Source organism: Aulonocara stuartgranti (assembly GCF_965226115.1).
Source record: "Aulonocara stuartgranti genome assembly, chromosome: 16".
NCBI classification, from domain to species: Eukaryota; Metazoa; Chordata; class Actinopteri; order Cichliformes; family Cichlidae; genus Aulonocara; species Aulonocara stuartgranti.
Genome location: NC_138952.1, coordinates 7,462,566 through 7,487,968, shown reverse-complemented (window position 1 = coordinate 7,487,968; position 25,403 = coordinate 7,462,566). Strand labels below are relative to the sequence as shown.

At 41.1% G+C, this 25,403-nt stretch overlaps 2 protein-coding genes across 6 annotated transcripts in view; both read right to left on the bottom strand.

Moving 5' to 3' along the window:
- Positions 1-25,403, bottom strand: part of LOC309691610 (collagen alpha-3(VI) chain-like) — a 100,596-nt gene that overhangs the window by 5,860 nt on the left and 69,333 nt on the right. For 4 of the 5 annotated variants that reach the window (XR_014272069.1, XR_014272070.1, XR_014272071.1 and 1 more), the window contains 36 exons: positions 13,339-13,950; positions 12,522-13,142; positions 11,767-12,357; positions 11,021-11,632; positions 10,562-10,896; positions 9,764-9,842; positions 9,519-9,664; positions 9,342-9,434; positions 9,198-9,251; positions 8,993-9,064; positions 8,861-8,887; positions 8,713-8,757; positions 8,549-8,602; positions 8,404-8,466; positions 8,062-8,127; positions 7,828-7,881; positions 7,703-7,738; positions 7,557-7,619; positions 7,357-7,419; positions 7,212-7,274; positions 6,849-6,911; positions 6,622-6,676; positions 6,425-6,456; positions 6,243-6,305; positions 5,873-5,935; positions 5,334-5,366; positions 5,174-5,210; positions 5,041-5,052; positions 4,431-4,924; positions 4,237-4,339; positions 3,330-4,031; positions 3,081-3,183; positions 2,927-2,982; positions 2,376-2,636; positions 1,430-1,504; positions 282-467 (listed from right to left, as the gene is read on the bottom strand). Coding sequence is in view for 1 of the 5 variants with exons in the window: in XM_082509395.1 (XP_082365521.1) it covers positions 282-467; positions 1,430-1,504; positions 2,376-2,636; positions 2,927-2,982; positions 3,081-3,183; positions 3,330-4,031; positions 4,237-4,339; positions 4,431-4,924; positions 5,041-5,052; positions 5,174-5,210; positions 5,334-5,366; positions 5,873-5,935; positions 6,243-6,305; positions 6,425-6,456; positions 6,622-6,676; positions 6,849-6,911; positions 7,212-7,274; positions 7,357-7,419; positions 7,557-7,619; positions 7,703-7,738; positions 7,828-7,881; positions 8,062-8,127; positions 8,404-8,466; positions 8,549-8,602; positions 8,713-8,757; positions 8,861-8,887; positions 8,993-9,064; positions 9,198-9,251; positions 9,342-9,434; positions 9,519-9,664; positions 9,764-9,842; positions 10,562-10,896; positions 11,021-11,632; positions 11,767-12,357; positions 12,522-13,142; positions 13,339-13,950 (6,087 nt within the window). In the remaining 4 variants the exon portion in view is untranslated. The remainder of the gene's footprint in view (positions 1-281; positions 468-1,429; positions 1,505-2,375; positions 2,637-2,926; positions 2,983-3,080; positions 3,184-3,329; positions 4,032-4,236; positions 4,340-4,430; positions 4,925-5,040; positions 5,053-5,173; positions 5,211-5,333; positions 5,367-5,872; positions 5,936-6,242; positions 6,306-6,424; positions 6,457-6,621; positions 6,677-6,848; positions 6,912-7,211; positions 7,275-7,356; positions 7,420-7,556; positions 7,620-7,702; positions 7,739-7,827; positions 7,882-8,061; positions 8,128-8,403; positions 8,467-8,548; positions 8,603-8,712; positions 8,758-8,860; positions 8,888-8,992; positions 9,065-9,197; positions 9,252-9,341; positions 9,435-9,518; positions 9,665-9,763; positions 9,843-10,561; positions 10,897-11,020; positions 11,633-11,766; positions 12,358-12,521; positions 13,143-13,338; positions 13,951-25,403) is intronic. The other variant, XR_014272072.1, reaches the window with a different exon arrangement.
- On the bottom strand, positions 16,046-25,315 carry LOC309690408 (collagen alpha-3(VI) chain-like; the record flags this gene model as incomplete). Its single annotated transcript, XM_082507442.1, has 10 exons — positions 16,046-16,668; positions 16,929-17,528; positions 17,749-18,342; positions 19,732-20,324; positions 20,532-21,150; positions 21,410-22,009; positions 22,262-22,861; positions 23,121-23,720; positions 23,973-24,572; positions 24,793-25,315. 10 exons carry the CDS (start codon positions 25,313-25,315, stop codon positions 16,046-16,048), a joined length of 5,952 nt encoding a protein of 1,983 aa, XP_082363568.1.

Here is a 25,403-nt window from a genome sequence, read left to right as displayed (position 1 = left end):
ATGTATGGTTTTCAGGGTTTTTATCGGTTTTCAGCGTTATTTTGTTACCGTTTTTATCGTTAACTCAGCTTTCCTGGGTCTTTTCACGTGTGTTATGAATAAATTTTCTTTTTTTCGGTACCGGAACTAGTTTTATTTTGTTGTATTTATCCGCAACACCTTAAAGGCCGGTCCGTGAAAATATTGTCCGTGGCGCAAAAAAGGTTGGAGACCGCTGTTTAAAGTAATGCTACTCTTACTTGAGTACAATTTTTTGATACTCGACCCACCTCTGCACTTACCTGACCTCACGCAGTTTTTCAAGCAGAGGGCCTCACTGTCGAACCTATTTCCATTCCCTCCACAACCTCCATACCAGAATTGTACACAGAACCCGTTCTTTCTGTCAAAGAACCACTTAGCCTCATAGTCTTTGCAGGGCATTCCAGGGTCATAGTCAAGCGAGCATGGGCCTGCCAATTCATTAACTAGAACATGCAGAACAAAAAACAAACAAACAAACAGATAGCTGTGATATAGCAGTGATGGAGGACAAATAGAGAAAGAGGATGCATTTGTGTGAGGATTAGATGAACAAATACAGCATACAACAAACTGTAAGCTTTGAAAGTAGCAAGTAAACAAATGTATTAGAAGTTCAGATGTATTTGAAAGGGGTTTTAAATTAGTTTAAGTGCCTGCAGAGGAAAAGAAATGGCATTCAGCATGAGACTATATCCACTACATGGGAGTCTGGATAATTGCAATATATTAGAAGAGGTTTTGCTTATTTAAAAAATAAAAAAGTTGTGATTAGAATGAAAGAAGATTATTTTTAAGTTTTCATGGATGGATCTGACAAGTTAGTTGTAACTAAATTCATTAAATGTTAGTTACTTTTGTGTTTTCATGCCTTAGTTGTGCTCTAAATTCTATGCCTTTCACAAGGACCAACAGCTATAAGGTTTCTTTTCCTTTGGTATTTTCTGATGAAACAAACTCCTTCATAGTGCCACACATTTTACCCACAAGTGCATTGTTTGTCACGATACATAAGGGAAAAGATTAGATTAACAAACCGAGACACTAGGGCTTAAACTGCCGATTTTGTAAGGTTTTGTAAACAACTTGCGGTGTATCTTTGCACGTACTAGTGACTTGATAAATAAAATATTAGTGCAGTAGTCCCATTTGATATTGCTGCATTACAGAAGACCACGATCTTTGACTTGAACCTACAGGTTTTATTTACATAGCTAATATAATACCTTGGAAACCCAGCAAAACACAACTCTATGGGGGCTACTTCGAAGATATATTACTGGCCCATTTTGATTACAGGTCCAATATACTGGTATTCCGATATATGGCTGCTAATTATATAGGAAATGTTATAAAAGCAAAGAAGTTTCCAAGCAATATACAGACACAAGCATGCAAAGTTACTCACCAGTTTCTGGTGTGTCCAGGGGTGTGGTATTTGGAGTACTTGTGTTTTGGCTGGCAAGCTTATGCTCAGCTGCTTCTGTGAAATAATAAATAATGTATTTGTCAATACAACTTTAAAAATAGAAAGCATGCAATAAATTAATTTATTTAGCTAGGAAAGGGCAATTCTTAGGGTGTGTCTGCGGCTTGAGGTGGTCCCTAAAACCAAAGAAGCTAAAACAAGCTAGTTCATTTTATTTTGCCATTTTGGGGAACTATTTAATTTGAATCACAGGGTTGGGACAGCTGTGAAATCAAGACCAGTGTTACATGGTGTTAATACAAATGTTAATACCAATGTCCACACATATTACAGTTTCCTCCTCCTGTACTGCAGTACCTATGTGGGGTAATCTGTATTCAAAGTATGGTAATCTGGTAGAGGTTGTATTCTATTCCATTCGGGGTAATTTATTTCGAGTCAAATCACACCAGTTGCCTCAGGGCACTTTACATTGCAAGGTAAAAATCCTACAGTGGTTTAAAAAAACAAAACAAAAAAACCCAACATCAAACAACTCTTTATGAGCAAGTACCTTTCAGCAAAAGATTGTTCCAATAATGAATGTACATGGTATACATCAGAATGCAGACACTTTTGTTTTGTTTATGATCTAATCACCATTAAGTTATCAGGCCTGTGGTAATTAAAAAAACAAACTCTAATATACTGAGAATTATACACCCCTAAAATTTATTAGGATACACAACCTGTAATGGATAGTTACATCTGTAACAGCTTGAAGCTAGCTCTTTTTAAGTGGTCTCCATAAGAGCTTTTGAAGACTTCCACATTTGTGCTTGTGTACTTCTGTACCCCAATGGCATGTTTACAGTTGAATATGCAACACATGCAAAATATGAATGAATAATTTCTGAAAAAGCTAAAGCTGTCTTTATAAACTCACTTGTAGTAATGACGCCTTTGAGAGTAGAGACAATTTGGCCCTCGGCCGTGTAAGCTGTGACTACAGCCTGATACATTTGAGCACTTTCCAAGTTGTCCACAGCAAGCTCTGTACCCGACACATTGGTCTTCAGCACCAGTGCATGGTCATGGAGCCTCACCACAACAACCTCAAAGTAAACAAAGAGCTTTGCATCTGGCCTGCTCCAACGCAATTTCAAGCTGCTGGAGGTGACATTAGAGACGTGCAGCTCCTCTGCATCTGTGTGTAAGAAAATAACAGAAAAAGAGTATGTTGTAGTTGTGGTGGATGATGTCAACAAATGTTATTTTGCTGCATGGCCAAGAAGCATAAATTTATAAGTAATCTTTACTTTGTGAAGCATGATAAAAGTAATATTCTAAAACAAGTGTAAAAATATTATTGAATTATGGGCAGGCAATTTTAGCAGTTAGCGACAGTGTGTATGACTTAAAGTGACCAAAGCTGTCAGTACTTCTAGCCGAAAATGCAAAAGTAGTAAAGAAAAATTTGTTCAACAACAGTCTTACCCTTGTGCTTTCTTTCATGAACTGCTTGGTGATTTTCATGATGCTTCTGGTGTTTCCTACAAATGTGGCAATGTTAAGGGAAAAAAAATTGTAAAGAAAACCACCAATGTTTCCAGCATTAATAATACAGCATTACAAAAATTACAAAACTTACTCCACTTCCTGTGATGGTGTGAAGGGGTTTTTTAGTGGCTGGTCATTCTGAAACCACTTGCAGTTTTTGGAGACTTCAGGGGACATGTGGAAAGCATTTTCAACTGAAAAGCAATGCAACATAGAACACAACTAGTTCAGGATTTGTTAGACTGATGTAACAAATAGAATCTATTCTAAAATATTAAAAAAAGAAAAGCAAAAGGTATTGAAAATGTATCATGCCCATCAAAATATATCTTGAACTTACTACTGATATACTTGGGCAGTAGCTGGCCAAAGGTCTGGATGTTTCTGTCATAAAAGTCTGAGCTACTCTTCAGCTGCTTGAAGAAGACATCTGAAGGCTCGCTGGCCATGTTTGACAAGACACTTGCATCCTTAGCACTCAATGTTTCACCTACACCAAAGATGACGAGGAAGTAGCCCCTGCACTTGACCTCAGTGGCAATGCGTATCAGCTGCTCCTGGTCTTGTTCCACACTTCCTGTCACAAACAGTATGAGTACCTTTTTGTCACGTTGTACAGGTGCCTTCTCAAACACTTGATCCACCGTCCTTTCAATTGCCTCTGCGAGTGCCCGGCCACCTTCCAGCTGGGGTGTTTTCTCTACCAGGAATTTGATAATATCTTGTGCTGAAGTGTGTTCAGTCAAGCCAATGTCAACATGAAGGGGGGACCCAGATTTGTTATTTAGGAACTCATAAGGTGCTTGCTGAATCACAGACACTCTGGCGTGGTTAGCAGATGATGTGGGATTTGAAGACACATGAAGATGCTCTACCATGTAAGATATATAGTGTTTAATCTCGGCAAAGACAGTTGGGTAGGTAGACTCAGAGCTGTCCATGACAAAAGCAATGTCAATGTCGACATCTGAGGTGAAAGATCTCCTATCTCGGCCAGCCGTTGGGGGAACATAGTCACAGATTTGGTCCGGAGAGCAGAAATCTTAAAAAAGAAGAAATAAAATTGTGCATTTTTTTTCCTTTACATGGACTGAGACAATCTGTATTCAACAGTTTTTCATCTAGTCTCTTTTTATACAATGCTTGGAAAAAAATGGCTCTATTCTTAGATAAAAGTACATCAAAATCTGACAAAATAAAAGTGAGAAGCTGTTTCATAAATACTAATCCACCCAAACAGGTCTTACCCAGGCAGACATGGCAGTTCATAACCTTCTGGATGACTGAATTGTACTGTGGACTATTAGCGTTGGGAAGGACAATGACCTGGGCCAGTGCTGTGTTGTTGGCCTGGTATACAAGGAGAGGAAAGTTATAAGTTGAATACAAACTGATGGCCTATAAGATTAACATTTGCTTTGGCTGTATGTTGTTATGTTACCTGCACCGCTCTGGAGAGTGCTCTGTCCTCCTGTCTGACCAGCAGCAAAGTGGCAATTCCAGCATTGTGAAGGCGGAGGGCTGCACGAGTAATTGCTTGTGGCCGACCAACTTGATCACCTACAAAGAAGATGGCTACCTTCCTTATGAGGAAGCCACTGCGTATCCTCTTGAAAGTGTTCTGGGCCACAAAGTTCATGGCTGTTTCCAAGTTGCGGGGCTTTCTTGTCTGTGGGATCTGAAGTCCTTCAATGTGTTCCTCCAGGGCACGTTTCTTCATGGCATCAGCAAACCGGACCTCAGTGGTGACTTCGTTGTTATACAGGGTCAAAGCAACACGAGCTCCTCTTGGACAGTTACTTTCAGCGATTGTAATTTTTCTGACTATGTTTAGGACTGTGTCACGCATGTTGTTGAAGACTGGACGGCCAAGGCCTTGTGAGATGTCGAGGGCAAAAGCCAGCTCAGTGGGGTAGAGTGGGCATTCCTGCTTACCTAATGATGTCAACATAAAGGATTTTTGTTCTCACTGTGGTTGTGGATACAGTACATAAACAAAAAGTCTAAGTCGAAGAAATTATTATTTCATTAGCAAATCATTTTGCACTTACCAAAGCAGCAAGCTGGTAAAGAAAATTGCACAGAATATGGTAAGATGTTTCATGAAGCACACAGTGCATAGGCATTAATAGTTCACAAAAATAAATTAAATCACATTGCTGAAAATTACTAAATTATACTTACGACAATTGTCTCTGATCTTTCTGACAAGGTCACATTGCTGAGGGAACAAAGAAACCACAGAAACATTTCTTTTAAAAAAGGCTGTGATGCGTAGAACTGAGTAAAGTTATGAGAATTATGCTCTGTTCAATGCAGTTCACACAAATATCTGATCAAATACCACAGCTCCTTGTCCTCTTTGTCCTTTGATACCCTGTTAGAGAGAAAACAGGGTATCAGCAACTAAATAAACATCCAGCCTAGGGGTGAGAGTTACAGCCAATATAATTCGATTCAGTTTTATTTATATAGCGCCATATCACAACAACAGTTGCCTCAAGGTGCTTTATATTGTAATGTAAAAGCCCTACAATAATACAAAGAAATCAGAGAAAACCCCAACAATCATATGACCCCCTATGAGCAAGAGCTTTGGCGACAGTGGGAAGAAAACTCCCTTGTAACAGTAAGAAACCTCAGAGAGAACCAGGCTCAGGAAGGGGGCAGTCATCTGCCGCAACCAGTTGGGGGGATAAGGTGAAGAGCTTACACTAATAGGTTATAAAATAATATAAAGAAATTGGCCATAACTGTGTATTTAAACATGAAACACCTGTATCTAGGCAAAGTTATAAATGAACTTGAAATAAACTTGTTGATGACATAATGTCATGCAAATTAAATTCACGCAAGTTGTAAAATAGATTTTTTGATGCTTACATATGGCCCAGGATATCCAACTTCTCCCTTTTGTCCCTGTGTACCAATATCCCCAGAGACTCCCTGGAAATAGTTAACAGTTAGGGGAAAGAAAGAAATTCACATTTAAAGCAGTTCAGATGTCCGTACTTTCAAACAGACCATCAGTCCCTGTACTTTGCTATCTTCAAACATAAAACAAATGTGCATGCAAGTCATTTGCTGCCAAGAATGCATGATATATATTTAAACCAAAACTTCAGAACCTGTCCTCTACTTCACAACAGCAAACACATCTGCTCAGCTGAGATCTGGAACAAAGCTGGGGCATCTGATGAAACTGTAACAGACGTGTATATTAACCTTATTCAAATGTGGACTTAAAACTTACCCTCTGTCCACGATTTCCTCTGGATCCAGGTCCACCCGAGGTGCCAGGGTCTCCAGCTGCTCCCTGAAATGATGGATAAAAAGAGGATAAATGGAAATGACGAGTATCTAATAATAAGTTTACTCATCTGAGGAAAACACAACAGTTTGTTTTAAAGGTTCACTGCTAGTGTTCTGCATTACCTTGGGACCTGGGAATCCTGGGAATCCTTCATCTCCCTGTAAAGAAGAATCACATATGCATTAAGTACTCTTTGTATAAAACTGCAAAAATAATTTTTATTTTGGATGCATCAGAGCCATCACCCTGTATACAGCTCTATTCAACATTACAGAAGGGGTTGTTATCTTTAATTAGGCATGTTCAGTTCACAAATCACTTGCCTTTCTTCCTTTAGGCCCTTGAACACCAAAACCATCTCTACCATCTTCACCCTGTAAAAGAAAAACATATTTTAATTCAAAATACTGGGGTAGCAGAGGGAAAACAATAGCAACGCTATCATCTTCCCTCCCCCCCCCCCCAATTAAACAATAATTTCTTGCTCAATATTCAGAAAATTTACATTCAGTAACATTGCAATAAAATAAGATGATTTGCTCTTACAGGCTCTCCAAAGGGGCCAGGTGGTCCAACATCACCTTTAGGTCCTGGTTCTCCTGGCTCTCCCTACAAAGATATGAAGATAATGAAATACCTTTAGATGTAAGGTAAATGTCAAAGTGATGAATAAAGTGTGACTATATATATTTAATATGATTGGTTTACTATAGATTTAACTAATAACATGTGCTTGTTTTGCAAGGAGATCCTTAATGTTTTCTTACAGTGCTTTCTGGTTCACTGAAATAGACTCCACATGTATGTCCAGTAATGTGATAGAGCTTGGCTTAAGCCAGTGTGTTTATGATTAAATCAAACTTGTTATGAAAGAACATGAGCCACTCCAAATTTAGTTCCATTCAGTACCTTGCGGCCAAGAGGTCCTCTTCTACCTTTTTCTCCACTAGGACCTGGGGTACCTCCAGGACCCTAGAATAGAAGAAATTAGAACATTAAAATTAGATTTTGAATGCAATCAACATAGAAAATTTGACCTATTGTATTCACTCACTCTAGGTCCAGGATTTCCATCTTCTCCTCTTGCTCCTGGTGCACTATTTGGTCCAGGCGGACCCTTGGAAAAAGACAAATCCGCCATCAGTGATGCACCACTTACTTACATATTAGAGCTGCAGTACCAGTTCATGAGACAGACAGACAGACAGACAGACAGATATGCACCAAAATAGGGTGAGAAGATGACAAACTTACCCTTGGTCCATCAATACCAGACTCTCCCTGCACACCAGGCGATCCAGGGCCTCCAACATTTCCCTTTAATGATAATGCAGAAAGATGTTACTGTCATTACGAGGGCAGGTATTAAACTCTATTTTAACAATGAAAAAGGCACTTACAGCTGGTCCAAGTGAACCTCTTCTACCATTGGGTCCCTAATGAGGAATGAGTAAATTAAAAAAAAAACTTCATTAACATAATCTTTGGCAAGTAAGTGATCAGAAAAGACAGTGAAAGCGTTTACCCTTCTTCCAGGTTCACCAGGGCCTCCCCTCCTTCCATCCTGACCAGGCTCTCCCTGTCATACAGGACAAACATCCCAGTGAATTAAATTCATGCTGAGAGATATCCAAAAATAAAATAAAACAACAAAACAAACGAACAATATACAAGAGATATTAAGCCTCAAAAATTAAATTGAGTACAGAGATGCAGAATTTATTTCAGCAGCACTATAATTAGCTCAGGGGGGTATTACCGCTGGTCCAGCATCACCAGGGTCTCCTTTGGGTCCTGCCTGGTTGTTATCTTGTCCAGTTGTTCCCTATTAAACAGAAATCACTCTTTCAGTCGCTGCTACATCCAAACACCAATAAATACAAATTTGTCTTAAAAAAACCAAACAAAATAACCATATTTAAACATTGCCTTAATCACAAGAACTGTATTCATTAGAAAGTAAGTATGTGCAGCTTCACATGAAGCATTAGTAACACTCTCTTCTTACACATTCCTTTCTCACATACTATGTATGCATGCAAAATAAAAGTGATGCACATAAAATCAGTCAAAAACTATGTCATAATAATCAGCTTCTTACAGGGTTTCCTCTGATTCCCTGTTGTCCTATGTCTCCTGTTTGTCCTTTGGCACCTTTGGGACCCTAAAAAAACAAAAGAATTTCTCAGCATTAACCATATTCAGTATTAAGAAAAAAAACAACCCAGATGCATCTAGTCACTCACTCTTCTGCCAGGGTTTCCTCTTTCTCCAGGGGGCCCAGCCACACCACTTTTGCCCTAAAACCAAATCAAACACAGCCTTTAAAGCTGATAATTTTATATGATTTTGTATGATTAATTGTTAATATATGGAACACATAGCATAAAAGACAAAATACATGACTCACCTCTTCTCCATTGATGCCATCAAGACCAAGTTCTCCAGCTTCACCCTGAAATAAGGGGGCAGTGGGTTAGCCTTTTTTTGTCAGAATGTAAGAAAGAAAGAAAGAAAGAAAGAAAGAAAGAAAGAAAGACAGAAAGAAAGAAACGTACCTTTTCTCCTGAGTATCCACGAGACCCCTAAATAGAAATAAAGAGTGTTAGATTATTGTATTCACGAACAAAACAATATATAACAATTAAACCATACAACTTGAATGGCAGGGTTAATATTAAAGGGCTTACCTTGACACCTCTCTGGCCAGGACATCCTTGGAAACCCTGGGTTCCATTCACACCAGGAGGACCCCGTTCTCCCTGTATTAACAGAACATGACAACAAAATTCACTGACAAAATACCACAGAACAGAATCTTAAGAAAGGACACAGAGAGGTGATAAATGAAGAAGATAATAGAACAACAACCATAAACAAAACATTCAAACTTACAGGTCCACCTTCATCTCCAGGATGTCCTTGACTTCCTGACAATCCTGGACCACCCTGACAGACAAAAACAAAACATATATAAGCTTTGTAATTAAAAACAAAATCTCCAAGTATAACTGAGGGGTATTTTTTAGGATAAGATACCTTAGATCCAGGCTGTCCAACTCCTCCTCTGTCTCCTCTGTTGCCAGTACATTTGCATGGCACTCCACAGATCTCTCTTTCTGCAATGTTGTCCTGTGCAGTAAAAGAAAGCATTTTCAGTTTATGGGTGTCATAAATGAAAGGCATAGTTTTTATGTATTAATCATCAGTACCCACCAGTTCTTCCAGAAGCTCATAGTCCAAGTCCATGATATTCAGTCTTAAGGGTCTTGTGTACCTGAAGCCACGACCAAATTCTAATAGCGACGCCTCTTCCAAATTGGGTACCCCCTCCAACCCAACCAGAATGAAACTGTTCACTCCTGTTTTCCAAAACGCAACATATTTAAGTTCACTAATTACCTTTGCGATTTCAGGATAGATAATACCTGAGTGCACTTTATGTTTCATCATCTTTTTACCTGACAGCCGAAGCTCCTCAACTCGCCTTTTCATTTCAGCATATGGAGCATCAATACCATCAGTCAGATGAATAACAACCTTCAGGGGAAAATAGCAAAAATACAAGTTTTATACTTTCTTAATTTTCAAGTTTCCAATAGTCTTTTCACTGTATAAACTCTAAAGTTTAAACTCTACAGTTTGGCAAAAAGGTTTTTTAGCCTTGATCTTATTCTTTAATATTAAAAAAATACAATTAATATACACTGGCAGTGACCAATTCAAGGACAAACCTAAACAACTGACCCCAACAATGAGGGGATCTGGCTGATTTCATGTGAAATTTTTACTTTAGCTCCAGGAAAGATTCAAGGTCATGGCATACTAAAGCTATTCTGATGGTATATGGTGTCCCAGGTAAAAACCAACAACCTAAAAAAAGCTTTTGGTTTGTTTGTGTTTTTTTTGTTTTGTTTTGGGGTTTCTTTGTTTTTTTGCTTGTTTTGTTTTGGGTTTTTTTGAGTTTTGTCGGCAATGTCTATAGGTCAAACTAACTCAGCTCAATAATTACACTAAGTTGCTAAACCAATCAAGTCAGATTATTAATACATGAATGAAACGTTAACTAAGAAGTGCACCAGTTGAAGCAAATGCACAAGAGAAATTTTATGACTCTTGTGACAATACATGACATTTTCAACATCAACTTGAGATATACATTATTTTAGCAGATATTGAAATATTCCTAGAATAGCCCTGACACCGACACATGTAAACTGCTTGGGCCATTTCTACTTTAGTATATTTGAGTAACTAACCTTGACAGTGTCATCCTGTCTGACTTTGAATCTGTTGGTGTAAGCTGATATGGTCTTGCCATTGAGAACAAAGGGGCCACGACTCCGCAAAGCTCTGAAAGCCTCAAATAACTCATCTGGATTTGTTGTGAAGTCCAGCTGGACCGGCTCAGAAGCAGAATCCATGGCCAGCATGCCCACTTGTACAGATGGAATCTGCCCATCGGAGCAGCTAATGGATGCCATTTTGGAAATCCTCTGCAAAATAGCCTCCATCTTGCTCTGGAGGTTGGTCTGAGAACTGAAAATATTCTGGGCGGACACATCAAATCCGACCAACACTTCTATATTGGAGGCTGTAAAACATAATATTATTTTACCTTAGACACTTTTGGTCACCCCAAATCATGTGACAACCTTTAATCATTTAATTTAATGTATCATCGACAAGCAAGAAACACATAATATTACTTCTCTTACTTTTAGCAAGTTCTTTCGCACCGACACACAGCTTCCCTTTTACTTCATCATCCAGAGTTTCCAGGATTTGTTCATTGAGCTCTGAGAGTTCCTGAACGGTACTTGCTCGAGCCACCATGGAAGGTTCACTTGCCAGGTTTTCCAACTCATTCTGAATGTTGCCCACTCCCACTGCAAAGACTCTCACACCTTTATTCTTCAAGCCAAGCACTGCTGATTTACTGTCATCAGCTGAGTTTCCTCCAGTGACAGTTATAAGAATTTGAGGAGTGCCCTCATCAGCCCGACTGCCCCTTTGTTTAGAAAAGTAAACATCTTGAATAGTGCGAAGGGCTGCACCGGTGTTCAGTCTGCGTCCACCTTTGTACTCTATTTGACCAAGAGCATTTAGCATATCATCCCTGTTACTGTATGTGTTGAGGTAAAAGCCATCATTGACATCTTCAGCATAATGTGCCAAGCCAATCTGTAAGTTATCTCTCTCAGTGAAGAACAGATCAATTAAGTTGTTGATAAAAATCATGATTTCTTTGAAGTCCTCACGGCCCACATTAATGGAGCCATCCACCAAAAACACTATATCAGCCTTTTTAGATGGAGGCAGGCCTGGTGCTACAAGAAGGGAAATACAGATATGTTAAGATATGTTTATATTGAAAATATTTACCTTGGTTTTTAGTCCAAATCCACAACACGTCCTAATCATTCTAGGCCCTGTAAAATGAGTACATTTTAGTGTTACTTACTTGGAGTGTCATATCCTGGTGTATCCTCAACAACATTCAACCTGTTAATAAACTTGTCCTTTATTGTTGGCAGGTTTGAGAACTTAGAAACCTGAATGACATCAGCGGAGCTCTTGGAAATACTCATCAGTTGCCTTGTGTCAGCACGATCAGCACCAATACCAATACAGTTAACTCGGGAGGTCTTGAGCAAAGGTCCATAGAGGGAAACATCTTGGGGTGAACGTCCACCTGTGAGAACCACAAGATGCTGGGAGGCCTCAGTTGGTCGAGCACCAGCAAAAGAGTTTAACTCAAAGCGCAGAACGTGATCAATAGCATCAGCCAGGTCTGACGATCGTCCACCCATCTGACGGAGTCTTCTGATAGCAGAGAGAACAGCTGCCTTGTTGTTGTGTGAATTGAGCGAAAATTCAGTTTTAACTTTGTCTGCATACTGGACAAGAGCGACACGAATTTTATCGGGCTGCACATCAAGTTGTTCAACAATTTTGAGGATGAAGTCACGGATGTGAGCAATCCCTTCAGAATCTGTATTATCTGAGCCATCAATTAGGAAAATAATGTCCTTTTTCCCGAGATCTAGAATGACTGAAAAAAAAAAAAACATAACATAAGGAAAGAAATGCCTCCATAACAGTGAAGGTAAATTATAAAAAGCAAATGATGTAGACAATCAGTAACTGCCTTTAGCACTTTCAGTTGAACTTAATTGGAGTCTTAAATATACAGAATGATTACACACTATTTCTTACCTTCTGGGACACGAGTATAAATTTCAATGATATCATCGGTGGATATTTTCTTGACTGAATCAGTAAGCTGTTTTTCCACCTTTGAAAAATCTCTCAAGCTGTCAACTGTATACACAAGCTCTGGCTTCATGGAAATCTGTCTCAGTTCATCTTGGTCTGCATTTCTTGTACCAATGGCCAGAGGTGCTATCAGGCTTTTCTTGAGTTCATTGGCTGAGCTGGATACATCATCAGTAGATTTGCCAGCCGTAACTAGAATGAGGAATTGAGGCACACGTTCCTCAAGACGGCTTCCGCCTGATCTCTGGTAGACTCTTCTGGCGACAAACTCGAGAGCACGTCCTGTGTTTAGATTATTTCCACCTTTGTTTCGAAGTCTCGACACGGCCTGGAGCACTTCATTTTTTGTTGAGTGTGCATTCAATAGAAATTCTATCTTTGGATCATCGCTGTACTGAACCACTGAAACTCGGACCTTATCCAGTCCTACATCCAGCTTCTCCACAACTCTTCCTATCATATCACGGATGGAAGGGAATTCACTACGCACTGCTGTTGTGCCATCAATAAGAAATACAACATCCCTTTTTTCTCCTCCTGTGGGTACAGATGGTACTGGTGCTTGAAAGGAATAGAAGCAAAATAACACAGTCTGATTACTAATCCTGAATGGAGAGTTCCTAATAGTGTACACAGATAAATATATATAACATACAGTATGATTTGGGGTATAATTCTAGCTTTAATATAGTAGTAACACAGTAATAATATAAATGAGGACTGTGTTAACCTGTAGATTTTATTAAATTCAATTTACCTTCATAAGTTGGGAACTCTGGACGCAACCTGCTGATGTCATCATCTGACAGCTCAGTGAGTTTGTTGATTAATTCTTCTTGAACTGTGTACAGGCCAGGAAGGTCATCTATTACGTGGGCGTAATTGGAGATATACGACACCACCCTCAGCTCTGTGGGGTTCACATCCCTGGTCCCAATGCTGAATGGAAGAACTCTAGATTGTTTAAGAGAAGAAGCTGCACGACGGACATCATCTGTAGAAGGCCCACTAGACACAACAATAACAAATTGTGGAACACCATCCTGTTTTCTGCTACCCCGTGCTGCTGTCAGAATATCCTGATTGAGAAACTGTAAGGCCTGACCCAGGTTACGTTGTGTTCCACCTTGCTTCCTCAGTCCCTTGATGCCATTCAAAACACCTTCTTTGGTTGTATGTGTGTTTAAATACATATTAGCCCGAGCAGTGTCACCATACTGGACCACACCAACACGGATTTTATTTTCGCCCACATTGAGACTCTCGACGACCCTGCGGATAAACTCCTGGATGATTGGAAATTCCCTTCCAACGCCATCAGATCCATCAACGAGGAACACGACATCCTTCTTGGGGCCCTGTGATGCAGCTGGAAAAGACAGAAGTTGATATTAGGCTCAGTTTCATCAATGTATGACAATAAAATGGTCGTATTGGTGGTAAATTGAGCCTACATCTTTTTTTATCATGAAGATTCTGGTGCATATTCGAAGAAATAAGTCACTTTTTTCCTGTTTTTGACAAAAAAAAAGTTGTATATCTCTTAATATATCTTACTCATTTCCAAGTTTTTCAAAACTTTCAGCTAGAAAGTTTCATAAAACCCCAAATTAGATCAAATTACGAAAATTTTACATTTCAACACCGGTTCTCCAAATGAGAAACTCAAAAAAATTAGACTTTAGGTATGACCCCAAATGAATGAAAAGAAGGCCCTTTTAAAATGTTCTTCTGATAATCAAACATTCTTGAGAGCTCTATATTTAAAAAAACAAAACAACAACATAATTTTACGTCACCCAGCAGCCTAAAGCTGTTGCAGCATAACTAACGGAGGATTCAAGGTCACCTGATCCAGGAAGTTTTTAGGACAGCGCAACACTAATTAATTACAATAGTCCAGCCTAGGAGTAATAAATTCAATAACTAGTTTGTCAGCATCACTCCGAGACTTGATGTTTTTATTTTTGTTTATTCATTTATTGCACAATTGCTGCAATAAATTTAATGTGCTGAATATGCACATTAAAGGACGTATCCTGGTCAAAAATGACTGGACAAGAACGTTTGATCTGTCTTGTGGCATCTATTGTAATACATTATTGGTTTGTAAATCACTGCACAAAAAATGCCTGAGACATTGCCTGCATTTTAATGTAAATAGTTATGTATATATTTATGTTGTTTGCAAAATTTGTACATAAGTTTTTGAAATTAAATTTATATTTGACTTTCAAGTTGGGCGCCTCCTGGGTGAGGTGTTCCAGGCATGTCCCACCGGGAGGAGGCCCCGGGGCAGACCCAGGACACGCTGGAGAGATTATATCTCTCGGCTGGCCTGGGAACGCCTTGGTATTCCCCCGGATAAGCTGGAGGAGGTGGCTGAGGAGAGGGAGGTCTGGGCCTCTTTGCTTAGGCTGCTGCCCCCGCGACCCGGCCCCGGACAAAGCGGATGAAGATGGATGGATGGATGGACTTTCAAGTTATGAAAATGATCTGTTAAACATGTTTGTGGGTATATTCAGAGAGACAGACAGATCCTATTTAAGTTTAATTGCAGGACTTTATTGAACAGTCTCAAAGAATAAGAGCTCAACAGAGCTCTGACTAATTGTCAGCCTGGCTACAGTGGTGAAAAGAAAACTGGAGTTGACTTGGTTTTAAGGATCATTGGTTAACAGTAAGATATCCTGGTTATCCAGAGATCTCTACAGTATAGATAAATTTGTATAGATAGCAACATGTTTTCTAGAGCTTACATGTTACCTGCATTAAAGTATGTGTGTGTCTGTGAGTTATACAAGGGACTCAATCACTTTTGATTGCAAACTGTCTTCATCGGTGGAGCCTCAGCATTGTAATCAGTTAGAATTCATATGCATTATTAATCATTTATAACACTTTTAATGGCATTATGAGATAAAAGAAATGAGTGGGGCTAGAATTTAGGCAACTACTCTGCATGTTGGCACATGGCATGTGACAAATTGATTCATTTCATGTATAATGATTTATATTATTAAATGCTTTTAACTATAGTAGTTCAAAAAGTGACAAATTCTACAGATGTAAAAGACGTGAGGTTATTTGGTGAAAATAGCAGTGAAAGAATCGTTGGTTTAATGGATAACAAACTAAATAAGATTGGTGGCTGGGGGATAATAATGAAAACTGCAGCCTCAAAAGACAATTTAAAATGAACTTCAACAATAAGAAGTTCAAAAGAGTGATTGACAAAAAATTAAATATCGTAGCTTAAAGCAGATGATGGAAAGTTCTGTGTTCTCACAGAAGTTCAGACGATCATACTATGTTCTCAAAGTCTTAAAGACAATAGCCTGGCCAACTTCTGTTTAAGAAAGACCAAAGCATGCTTCCAACTGGTTTGAAATGCACCAGAAAATCACATTCATTTATTTGCTTTTCCTCACTGTAGCTGAAATTAGTAACTTTTGGAGCCAGCATTAGGATGTGTCTGACAACGTACCAATTATGGTTGGTAATTCTGGGGTGACTTCAATAACTGCAACCTCCACAGAGGACTCAAGTTGCTGTTGCACTTTGGGTAGGTCAGTAAGTTCAGACACAGATAGAGCATAACTGGGCTCGCCAGTTATGGTCTGAAGTTCTCTGGGGTCAGAGCCTCGGGTTCCAATTGCAATGGTCAAGACACCCAGCTGTTTGAGAGCAGAGGCTGGTTCATCAATACTGTCAAATGATCTTCCACCAGTGATCAATATTAGGACCTGCGGAACTCCTGATGGTCGCCTGCTTCCGGCAGAGGCCGTGAAGACGTTATCCTTCAAATACCGGAGAGCTGCTCCAGTGTTGAGGGGTCGTCCGCCTTTGTGCCTCAAACCTCTGACACTGTCAAGGACCTCTCTTTTTGTGGTGTAAGTGTTCAGATAGAACTGGATGGCTGGATCGCTGCTGTACTGAACAACCGACACACGGTCTTTGCCATCATCCACACTGAGTGTGTCTACTTGTTTTTGGACAAAGTCTCTCATAGCTGGGAATCCACTTCTAGTAGCATCAGATCCATCCAGCAAAAACACCACATCCCTTCCTGCTGGCTGTCTGACCACTAAGAGACATGAGATTTACCATATGTTTAACTTGGTCAATCAAATATTTTGCAGCTAAAAAGCACCATGGTAAAAGTGAACTCTTTCTTTACAACCACAACTATTTTGTAAAAAATCAAACAAAAAAACAAACAAAAAAAGAACTAAAAAAAAAGAAAAAACAATCCACTGGCTGATTAAACACAGCAAAACCAAATGATTTCTTTTCACACTGTTTCCTACAATGATACTGGACTTTGAAGATGGGTCATGTTCTTACCAGTCACTGTTGGGGTTAAAGGTGTGACCCTCATTGGCACTGTGCTCAATACAGAAGAGAGCTGTTCTTGAACATTGGGAAGGTCAGTGAACTCAGACACAGATACAGCATGACTGGGCTCGCCAGTTATGGTCTGAAGTTCTCTGGGGTCAGAGCCTCGGGTTCCAATTGCAATGGTCAAGACACCCAGCTGTTTGAGAGCAGAGGCTGGTTCATCAATACTGTCAAATGATCTTCCACCAGTGATCAATATTAGGACCTGCGGAACTCCTGATGGCCGCCTGCTTCCGGCAGAGGCCGTGAAGACGTTATCCCTCAAGTACCGGAGAGCTGCTCCAGTGTTGAGGGGTCGTCCGCCTTTGTGCCTCAAACCTCTGACACTGTCAAGGACCTCTCTTTTTGTGGTGTAAGTGTTCAGATAGAACTGGACGGCTGGATCGCTGCTGTACTGAACAACTGACACACGGTCTTTGCCATCATTCACACTGAGTGTGTCTACTTGTTTTTGGACAAAGTCTCTCATAGCTGGGAATCCACTTCTAGTAGCATCAGATCCATCCAGCAAAAACACCACATCCCTTCCTGCTGGCTGTCTGACCACTAAGAGACATGAGATTTACCATATGTTTAACTTGGTCAATCAAATATTTTGCAGCTAAAGAGAAACATCTTGAAATTGAACTCTTTCTTCGCAAGCACAACTATTTAAAAAAAAAAAAGACAATCCACTAGCTAACTGAACACAGCAAATCACATTTGGTTTCTTTTCACACTGTTTCCTACCATGATACTGGAGATTACAAAGGAGTCACGTTCTTACCGGTCACTGTTGGTGTCATGGGTGTGGCCCTCACTATCACTTTGCTCATTACAGAAGAGAGCTGTTCTTGGACACTGGGAAGGTCAGTGAACTCGGACACTGACAGAGCATAACTGGGCTCATATGATATTTTCTGCAGCTCTCTAGCATCTGAGGTCCTAGTTCCAATGCCAATCACATAAATGCCCTGCTGTTTGAGAGCTGAGGCTGGGCTATCTACATTGTCAAAAGACCTTCCCCCAGTTAGTAAGATCAATATCTGTGGGACACCCTGCAGGCGTCTACTTCCAGAGGAGTTTGTAAAGACGTTGTCTCTGACGTATTGGAGAGCTGCCCCAGTGTTTAGGGGTCTTCCTCCTCTGTGTCTAAGCCCTCTGACCGAGTCCACCACATCCTCCCTTGTGGTATATGTGTTCAGATAGAAATGGACCCCTGGTTCTCTGCTGTACTGGACCACAGAGACATGGTCTTTGTTTTCTCCCACATTGATTTTCTCCACCACCCTCTCTACAAAATCACGCATGGCAGGAAAGCCATTCCTTGTGCCATCAGAACCATCCAGAAGGAATACAATATCTTTTCTGTCACGTGAAGCTGAGAAAAGACAGTAGGACAAAAAAATGAAAACCTTTCACAAAGCTTGTGAGATTATCTTTCACTGGCACACTAATATTTTAACAACACTAGCCTGGCCTACTTCTGTTTTAGAAAGACCACAGTAGGGCTGCCACGATTTGTCGACTAGTCACGATTACGTCGACTATCAAAATCGTCGACGACTGATTTAATAGTCGACGCGTCGTTTGAAGCTTTGTAAGATCACAAAAGAAGCAGGAATAAGTGGCAGGATTTAAGAGTGTAATAACGGACTGAAACAGAAGATGGCAGCATTGCATGTACAAGGATGTCAGCTACCGTTAAACCCCGAAGAAGAAGAAGAAGCAGCTGTGTCCCAGAATTCATAGCGCGGCCCAGCGCAGTTTCCAACAATGGCGGCAGTTGGTTAGTTTTAATGTTACTCTTATTATTCTTTCTGGGTCACAAAATAAACGTTTAACATATTTTCAGGCGAGAATGTAGCTGTGTAAACCTCAAATATCTGCTCAGTTTATCAGGACACCACATATTTTCAAAAGCGCTCCAACGTTTTCGGAGACATCTGTTACCCACTAGCTCGTTAGCGAGCGGGGGGCTAGGCTCACTAGCGCCGTGAGAACACGGGACTCCCCGCAAATCGTTTTCAAACCCACCGCCGTCTTTCGCTACTCAGGTTAAATATATATGAGTCACTTAGATAACTTAAAATGTTATTGTTTGGCTTTTTTTTTTAGTATTTTATTTGTTCCTGAGTAAATCAGTTTGTCTGAGATTAAAGTTATAGTTTTTACACAGCTGAATAAACGTCAAGCAGACAACTGATTATCAGAAGTGTGAGATGCTCCAGAATATACTCCAGTGTCCTGTTATATTTTAGATAGCAAGGAGTTTATTAAACTTCACCGAAACAATCCGCAAATTTCATTAAAATTTAATAAACTATCATCTTGTCTTTATTTTTAGTTAGCACAAACCTTAATCAGAATCAGAATACTTTATTGATCCCTGGGGGAAATTATTTTTTGTTACAGTGCTCCATTTTAAACCAACATTAAGACAAGACAGACAATACGCTAACTAAGAATAAACACTTAAAGCTGTAAGCTAATGATAGTTATATAAGAGCAGATGCTGCTGGTGCAATAAGCTGTAGTTTTGTGTCCAATGGATGATGATCTGATTAGTCGACTAATCGCAAAAATAATCGATGACTAGTCGACTATCAAAATAATCGTTTGTGGCAGCCCTAGACCACAGCATGCTACCAACTGGTTTGAAATGCACAAAAAACCTATACACACATCAGATTCATTTATTTGCTTTTCCTCACTGTAGCTGAAATTAGCAACTTTTGGAGCAAGCAATAGGATGTGTCTGACAACGTACCAATTACGGTTGGTAATTCTGGGCTGACTTCAAAAACTGCAGCTTCCACAGAGGACTCGAGTTGCTGTTGCACTTTGGGTAGGTCAGTAAGTTCAGACACAGATAGAGCATAACTGGGCTCGCCAGTTATGGTCTGAAGTTCTCTGGGGTCAGAGCCTCGGGTTCCAATTGCAATGGTCAAGACACCCAGCTGTTTGAGAGCAGAGGCTGGTTCATCAATACTGTCAAATGATCTTCCACCAGTGATCAATATTAGGACCTGCGGAACTCCTGATGGCCGCCTGCTTCCGGCAGAGGCCGTGAAGACGTTATCCCTCAAGTACCGGAGAGCTGCTCCAGTGTTGAGGGGTCGTCCGCCTTTGTGCCTCAAACCTCTGACACTGTCAAGGACCTCTCTTTTTGTGGTGTACGTGTTCAGATAGAACTGGACGGCTGGATCGCTGCTGTACTGAACAACCGACACACGGTCTTTGCCATCATCCACACTGAGTGTGTCTACTTGTTTTTGGACAAAGTCTCTCATAGCTGGGAATCCACTTCTAGTAGCATCAGATCCATCCAGCAAAAACACCACATCCCTTCCTGCTGGCTGTCTGACCACTAAGAGACAAGAGATTTACCATATGTTTAACTTGGTCAATCAAATATTTTGCAGCTAAAGAGAAACATCTTGAAATTGAACTCTTTCTTCGCAAGCACAACTATTTTTAAAAGAAAAGACAATCCACTAGCTAACTGAACACAGCAAATCACATTTGGTTTCTTTTCACACTGTTTCCTACCATGATACTGGAGATTACAAAGGAGTCACGTTCTTACCGGTCACTGTTGGTGTCATGGGCGTGGCCCTCACTATCACTTTGCTCATTACAGAAGAGAGCTGTTCTTGGACACTGGGAAGGTCAGTGAACTCGGACACTGACAGAGCATAACTGGGCTCATATGATATTTTCTGCAGCTCTCTAGCATCTGAGGTCCTAGTTCCAATGCCAATCACATAAATGCCCTGCTGTTTGAGAGCTGAGGCTGGGCTATCTACATTGTCAAAAGACCTTCCCCCAGTTAGTAAAATCAATATCTGTGGGACACCCTGCAGGCGTCTACTTCCAGAGGAGTTTGTAAAGACGTTGTCTCTGACGTATTGGAGAGCTGCCCCAGTGTTTAGGGGTCTTCCTCCTCTGTGTCTAAGCCCTCTGACCGAGTCCACCACATCCTCCCTTGTGGTATATGTGTTCAGATAGAACTGGACGGCTGGATCGCTGCTGTACTGAACAACCGACACACGGTCTTTGCCATCATCCACACTGAGTGTGTCTACTTGTTTTTGGACAAAGTCTCTCATAGCTGGGAATCCACTTCTAGTAGCATCAGATCCATCCAGCAAAAACACCACATCCCTTCCTGCTGGCTGTCTGACCACTAAGAGACATGAGATTTACCATATGTTTAACTTGGTCAATCAAATATTTTGCAGCTAAAAAGCACCATGGTAAAATTGAACTCTTTCTTTACAACCACAACTATTTTATAAAAAAAACAAAAAACAAAAAAGAAAACAGAACAAAAAAAAAAAGGAAAAACAATCCACTGGCTGATTAAACACAGCAAAACCAAATGATTTCTTTTCACACTGTTTCCTACAATGATACTGGACTTTGAAGATGGGTCATGTTCTTACCAGTCACTGTTGGGGTCAAAGGTGTGACCCTCATTGGCACTGTGCTCATTACAGAAGAGAGCTGTTCTTGAACATTGGGAAGGTCAGTAAACTCAGACACAGATACAGCATGACTGGGCTCGCCAGTTATGGTCTGAAGTTCTCTGGGGTCAGAGCCTCGGGTTCCAATTGCAATGGTCAAGACACCCAGCTGTTTGAGAGCAGAGGCTGGTTCATCAATACTGTCAAATGATCTTCCACCAGTGATCAATATTAGGACCTGCGGAACTCCTGATGGCTGCCTGCTTCCGGCAGAGGCCGTGAAGACGTTATCCCTCAAGTACCGGAGAGCTGCTCCAGTGTTGAGGGGTCGTCCGCCTTTGTGCCTCAAACCTCTGACACTGTCAAGGACCTCTCTTTTTGTGGTGTACGTGTTCAGATAGAACTGGACGGCTGGATCGCTGCTGTACTGAACAACCGACACACGGTCTTTGCCATCATCCACACTGAGTGTGTCTACTTGTTTTTGGACAAAGTCTCTCATAGCTGGGAATCCACTTCTAGTAGCATCAGATCCATCCAGCAAAAACACCACATCCCTTCCTGCTGGCTGTCTGACCACTAAGAGACATGAGATTTACCATATGTTTAACTTGGTCAATCAAATATTTTGCAGCTAAAAAGCACCATGGTAAAATTGAACTCTTTCTTTACAACCACAACTATTTTATAAAAAAAACAAAAAACGAAAACAGAACAAAAAAAAAGGGAAAAACAATCCACTGGCTGATTAAACACAGCAAAACCAAATGATTTCTTTTCACACTGTTTTCTACAATGATACTGGACTTTGAAGATGGGTCATGTTCTTACCAGTCACTGTTGGGGTCAAAGGTGTGACCCTCATTGGCACTGTGCTCATTACAGAAGAGAGCTGTTCTTGAACATTGGGAAGGTCAGTGAACTCAGACACAGATACAGCATGACTGGGCTCGCCAGTTATGGTCTGAAGTTCTCTGGGGTCAGAGCCTCGGGTTCCAAATGCAATGGTCAAGACACCCAGCTGTTTGAGAGCAGAGGCTGGTTCATCAATACTGTCAAATGATCTTCCACCAGTGATCAATATTAGGACCTGCGGAACTCCTGATGGCCGCCTGCTTCCGGCAGAGGCCGTGAAGACGTTATCCCTCAAGTACCGGAGAGCTGCTCCAGTGTTGAGGGGTCGTCCGCCTTTGTGCCTCAAACCTCTGACACTGTCAAGGACCTCTCTTTTTGTGGTGTACGTGTTCAGATAGAACTGGACGGCTGGATCGCTGCTGTACTGAACAACCGACACACGGTCTTTGCCATCATCCACACTGAGTGTGTCTACTTGTTTTTGGACAAAGTCTCTCATAGCTGGGAATCCACTTCTAGTAGCATCAGATCCATCCAGCAAAAACACCACATCCCTTCCTGCTGGCTGTCTGACCACTAAGAGACATGAGATTTACCATATGTTTAACTTGGTCAATCAAATATTTTGCAGCTAAAAAGCACCATGGTAAAATTGAACTCTTTCTTTACAACCACAACTATTTTATAAAAAAAACAAAAAACAAAAAAGAAAACAGAACAAAAAAAAAAAGGAAAAACAATCCACTGGCTGATTAAACACAGCAAAACCAAATGATTTCTTTTCACACTGTTTCCTACAATGATACTGGACTTTGAAGATGGGTCATGTTCTTACCAGTCACTGTTGGGGTCAAAGGTGTGACCCTCATTGGCACTGTGCTCATTACAGAAGAGAGCTGTTCTTGAACATTGGGAAGGTCAGTAAACTCAGACACAGATACAGCATGACTGGGCTCGCCAGTTATGGTCTGAAGTTCTCTGGGGTCAGAGCCTCGGGTTCCAATTGCAATGGTCAAGACACCCAGCTGTTTGAGAGCAGAGGCTGGTTCATCAATACTGTCAAATGATCTTCCACCAGTGATCAATATTAGGACCTGCGGAACTCCTGATGGCTGCCTGCTTCCGGCAGAGGCCGTGAAGACGTTATCCCTCAAGTACCGGAGAGCTGCTCCAGTGTTGAGGGGTCGTCCGCCTTTGTGCCTCAAACCTCTGACACTGTCAAGGACCTCTCTTTTTGTGGTGTACGTGTTCAGATAGAACTGGACGGCTGGATCGCTGCTGTACTGAACAACCGACACACGGTCTTTGCCATCATCCACACTGAGTGTGTCTACTTGTTTTTGGACAAAGTCTCTCATAGCTGGGAATCCACTTCTAGTAGCATCAGATCCATCCAGCAAAAACACCACATCCCTTCCTGCTGGCTGTCTGACCACTAAGAGACATGAGATTTACCATATGTTTAACTTGGTCAATCAAATATTTTGCAGCTAAAAAGCACCATGGTAAAATTGAACTCTTTCTTTACAACCACAACTATTTTATAAAAAAAACAAAAAACGAAAACAGAACAAAAAAAAAGGGAAAAACAATCCACTGGCTGATTAAACACAGCAAAACCAAATGATTTCTTTTCACACTGTTTTCTACAATGATACTGGACTTTGAAGATGGGTCATGTTCTTACCAGTCACTGTTGGGGTCAAAGGTGTGACCCTCATTGGCACTGTGCTCATTACAGAAGAGAGCTGTTCTTGAACATTGGGAAGGTCAGTGAACTCAGACACAGATACAGCATGACTGGGCTCGCCAGTTATGGTCTGAAGTTCTCTGGGGTCAGAGCCTCGGGTTCCAAATGCAATGGTCAAGACACCCAGCTGTTTGAGAGCAGAGGCTGGTTCATCAATACTGTCAAATGATCTTCCACCAGTGATCAATATTAGGACCTGCGGAACTCCTGATGGCCGCCTGCTTCCGGCAGAGGCCGTGAAGACGTTATCCCTCAAGTACCGGAGAGCTGCTCCAGTGTTGAGGGGTCGTCCGCCTTTGTGCCTCAAACCTCTGACACTGTCAAGGACCTCTCTTTTTGTGGTGTACGTGTTCAGATAGAACTGGACGGCTGGATCGCTGCTGTACTGAACAACCGACACACGGTCTTTGCCATCATCCACACTGAGTGTGTCTACTTGTTTTTGGACAAAGTCTCTCATAGCTGGGAATCCACTTCTAGTAGCATCAGATCCATCCAGCAAAAACACCACATCCCTTCCTGCTGGCTGTCTGACCACTAAGAGACATGAGATTTACCATATGTTTAACTTGGTCAATCAAATATTTTGCAGCTAAAGAGAAACATCTTGAAATTTAAATCTTTCTTCTCAAGCACAACTATTTTGTAAAGAAAAAAACAATCCACTAGCTAACTGAACACAGCAAATCACATTTGGTTTCTTTTCACACTGTTTCCTACAATGATACTGGACTTTGAAGATGGGTCATGTTCTTACCAGTCACTGTTGGGGTCAAAGGTGTGACCCTCATTGGCACTGTGCTCATTACAGAAGAGAGCTGTTCTTGAACATTGGGAAGGTCAGTGAACTCAGACACAGATACAGCATGACTGGGCTCGCCAGTTATGGTCTGAAGTTCTCTGGGGTCAGAGCCTCGGGTTCCAATTGCAATGGTCAAGACACCCAGCTGTTTGAGAGCAGAGGCTGGTTCATCAATACTGTCAAATGATCTTCCACCAGTGATCAATATTAGGACCTGCGGAACTCCTGATGGCCGCCTGCTTCCGGCAGAGGCCGTGAAGACGTTATCCCTCAAGTACCGGAGAGCTGCTCCAGTGTTGAGGGGTCGTCCGCCTTTGTGCCTCAAACCTCTGACACTGTCAAGGACCTCTCTTTTTGTGGTGTACGTGTTCAGATAGAACTGGACGGCTGGATCGCTGCTGTACTGAACAACCGACACACGGTCTTTGCCATCATCCACACTGAGTGTGTCTACTTGTTTTTGGACAAAGTCTCTCATAGCTGGGAATCCACTTCTAGTAGCATCAGATCCATCCAGCAAAAACACCACATCCCTTCCTGCTGGCTGTCTGACCACTAAGAGACAT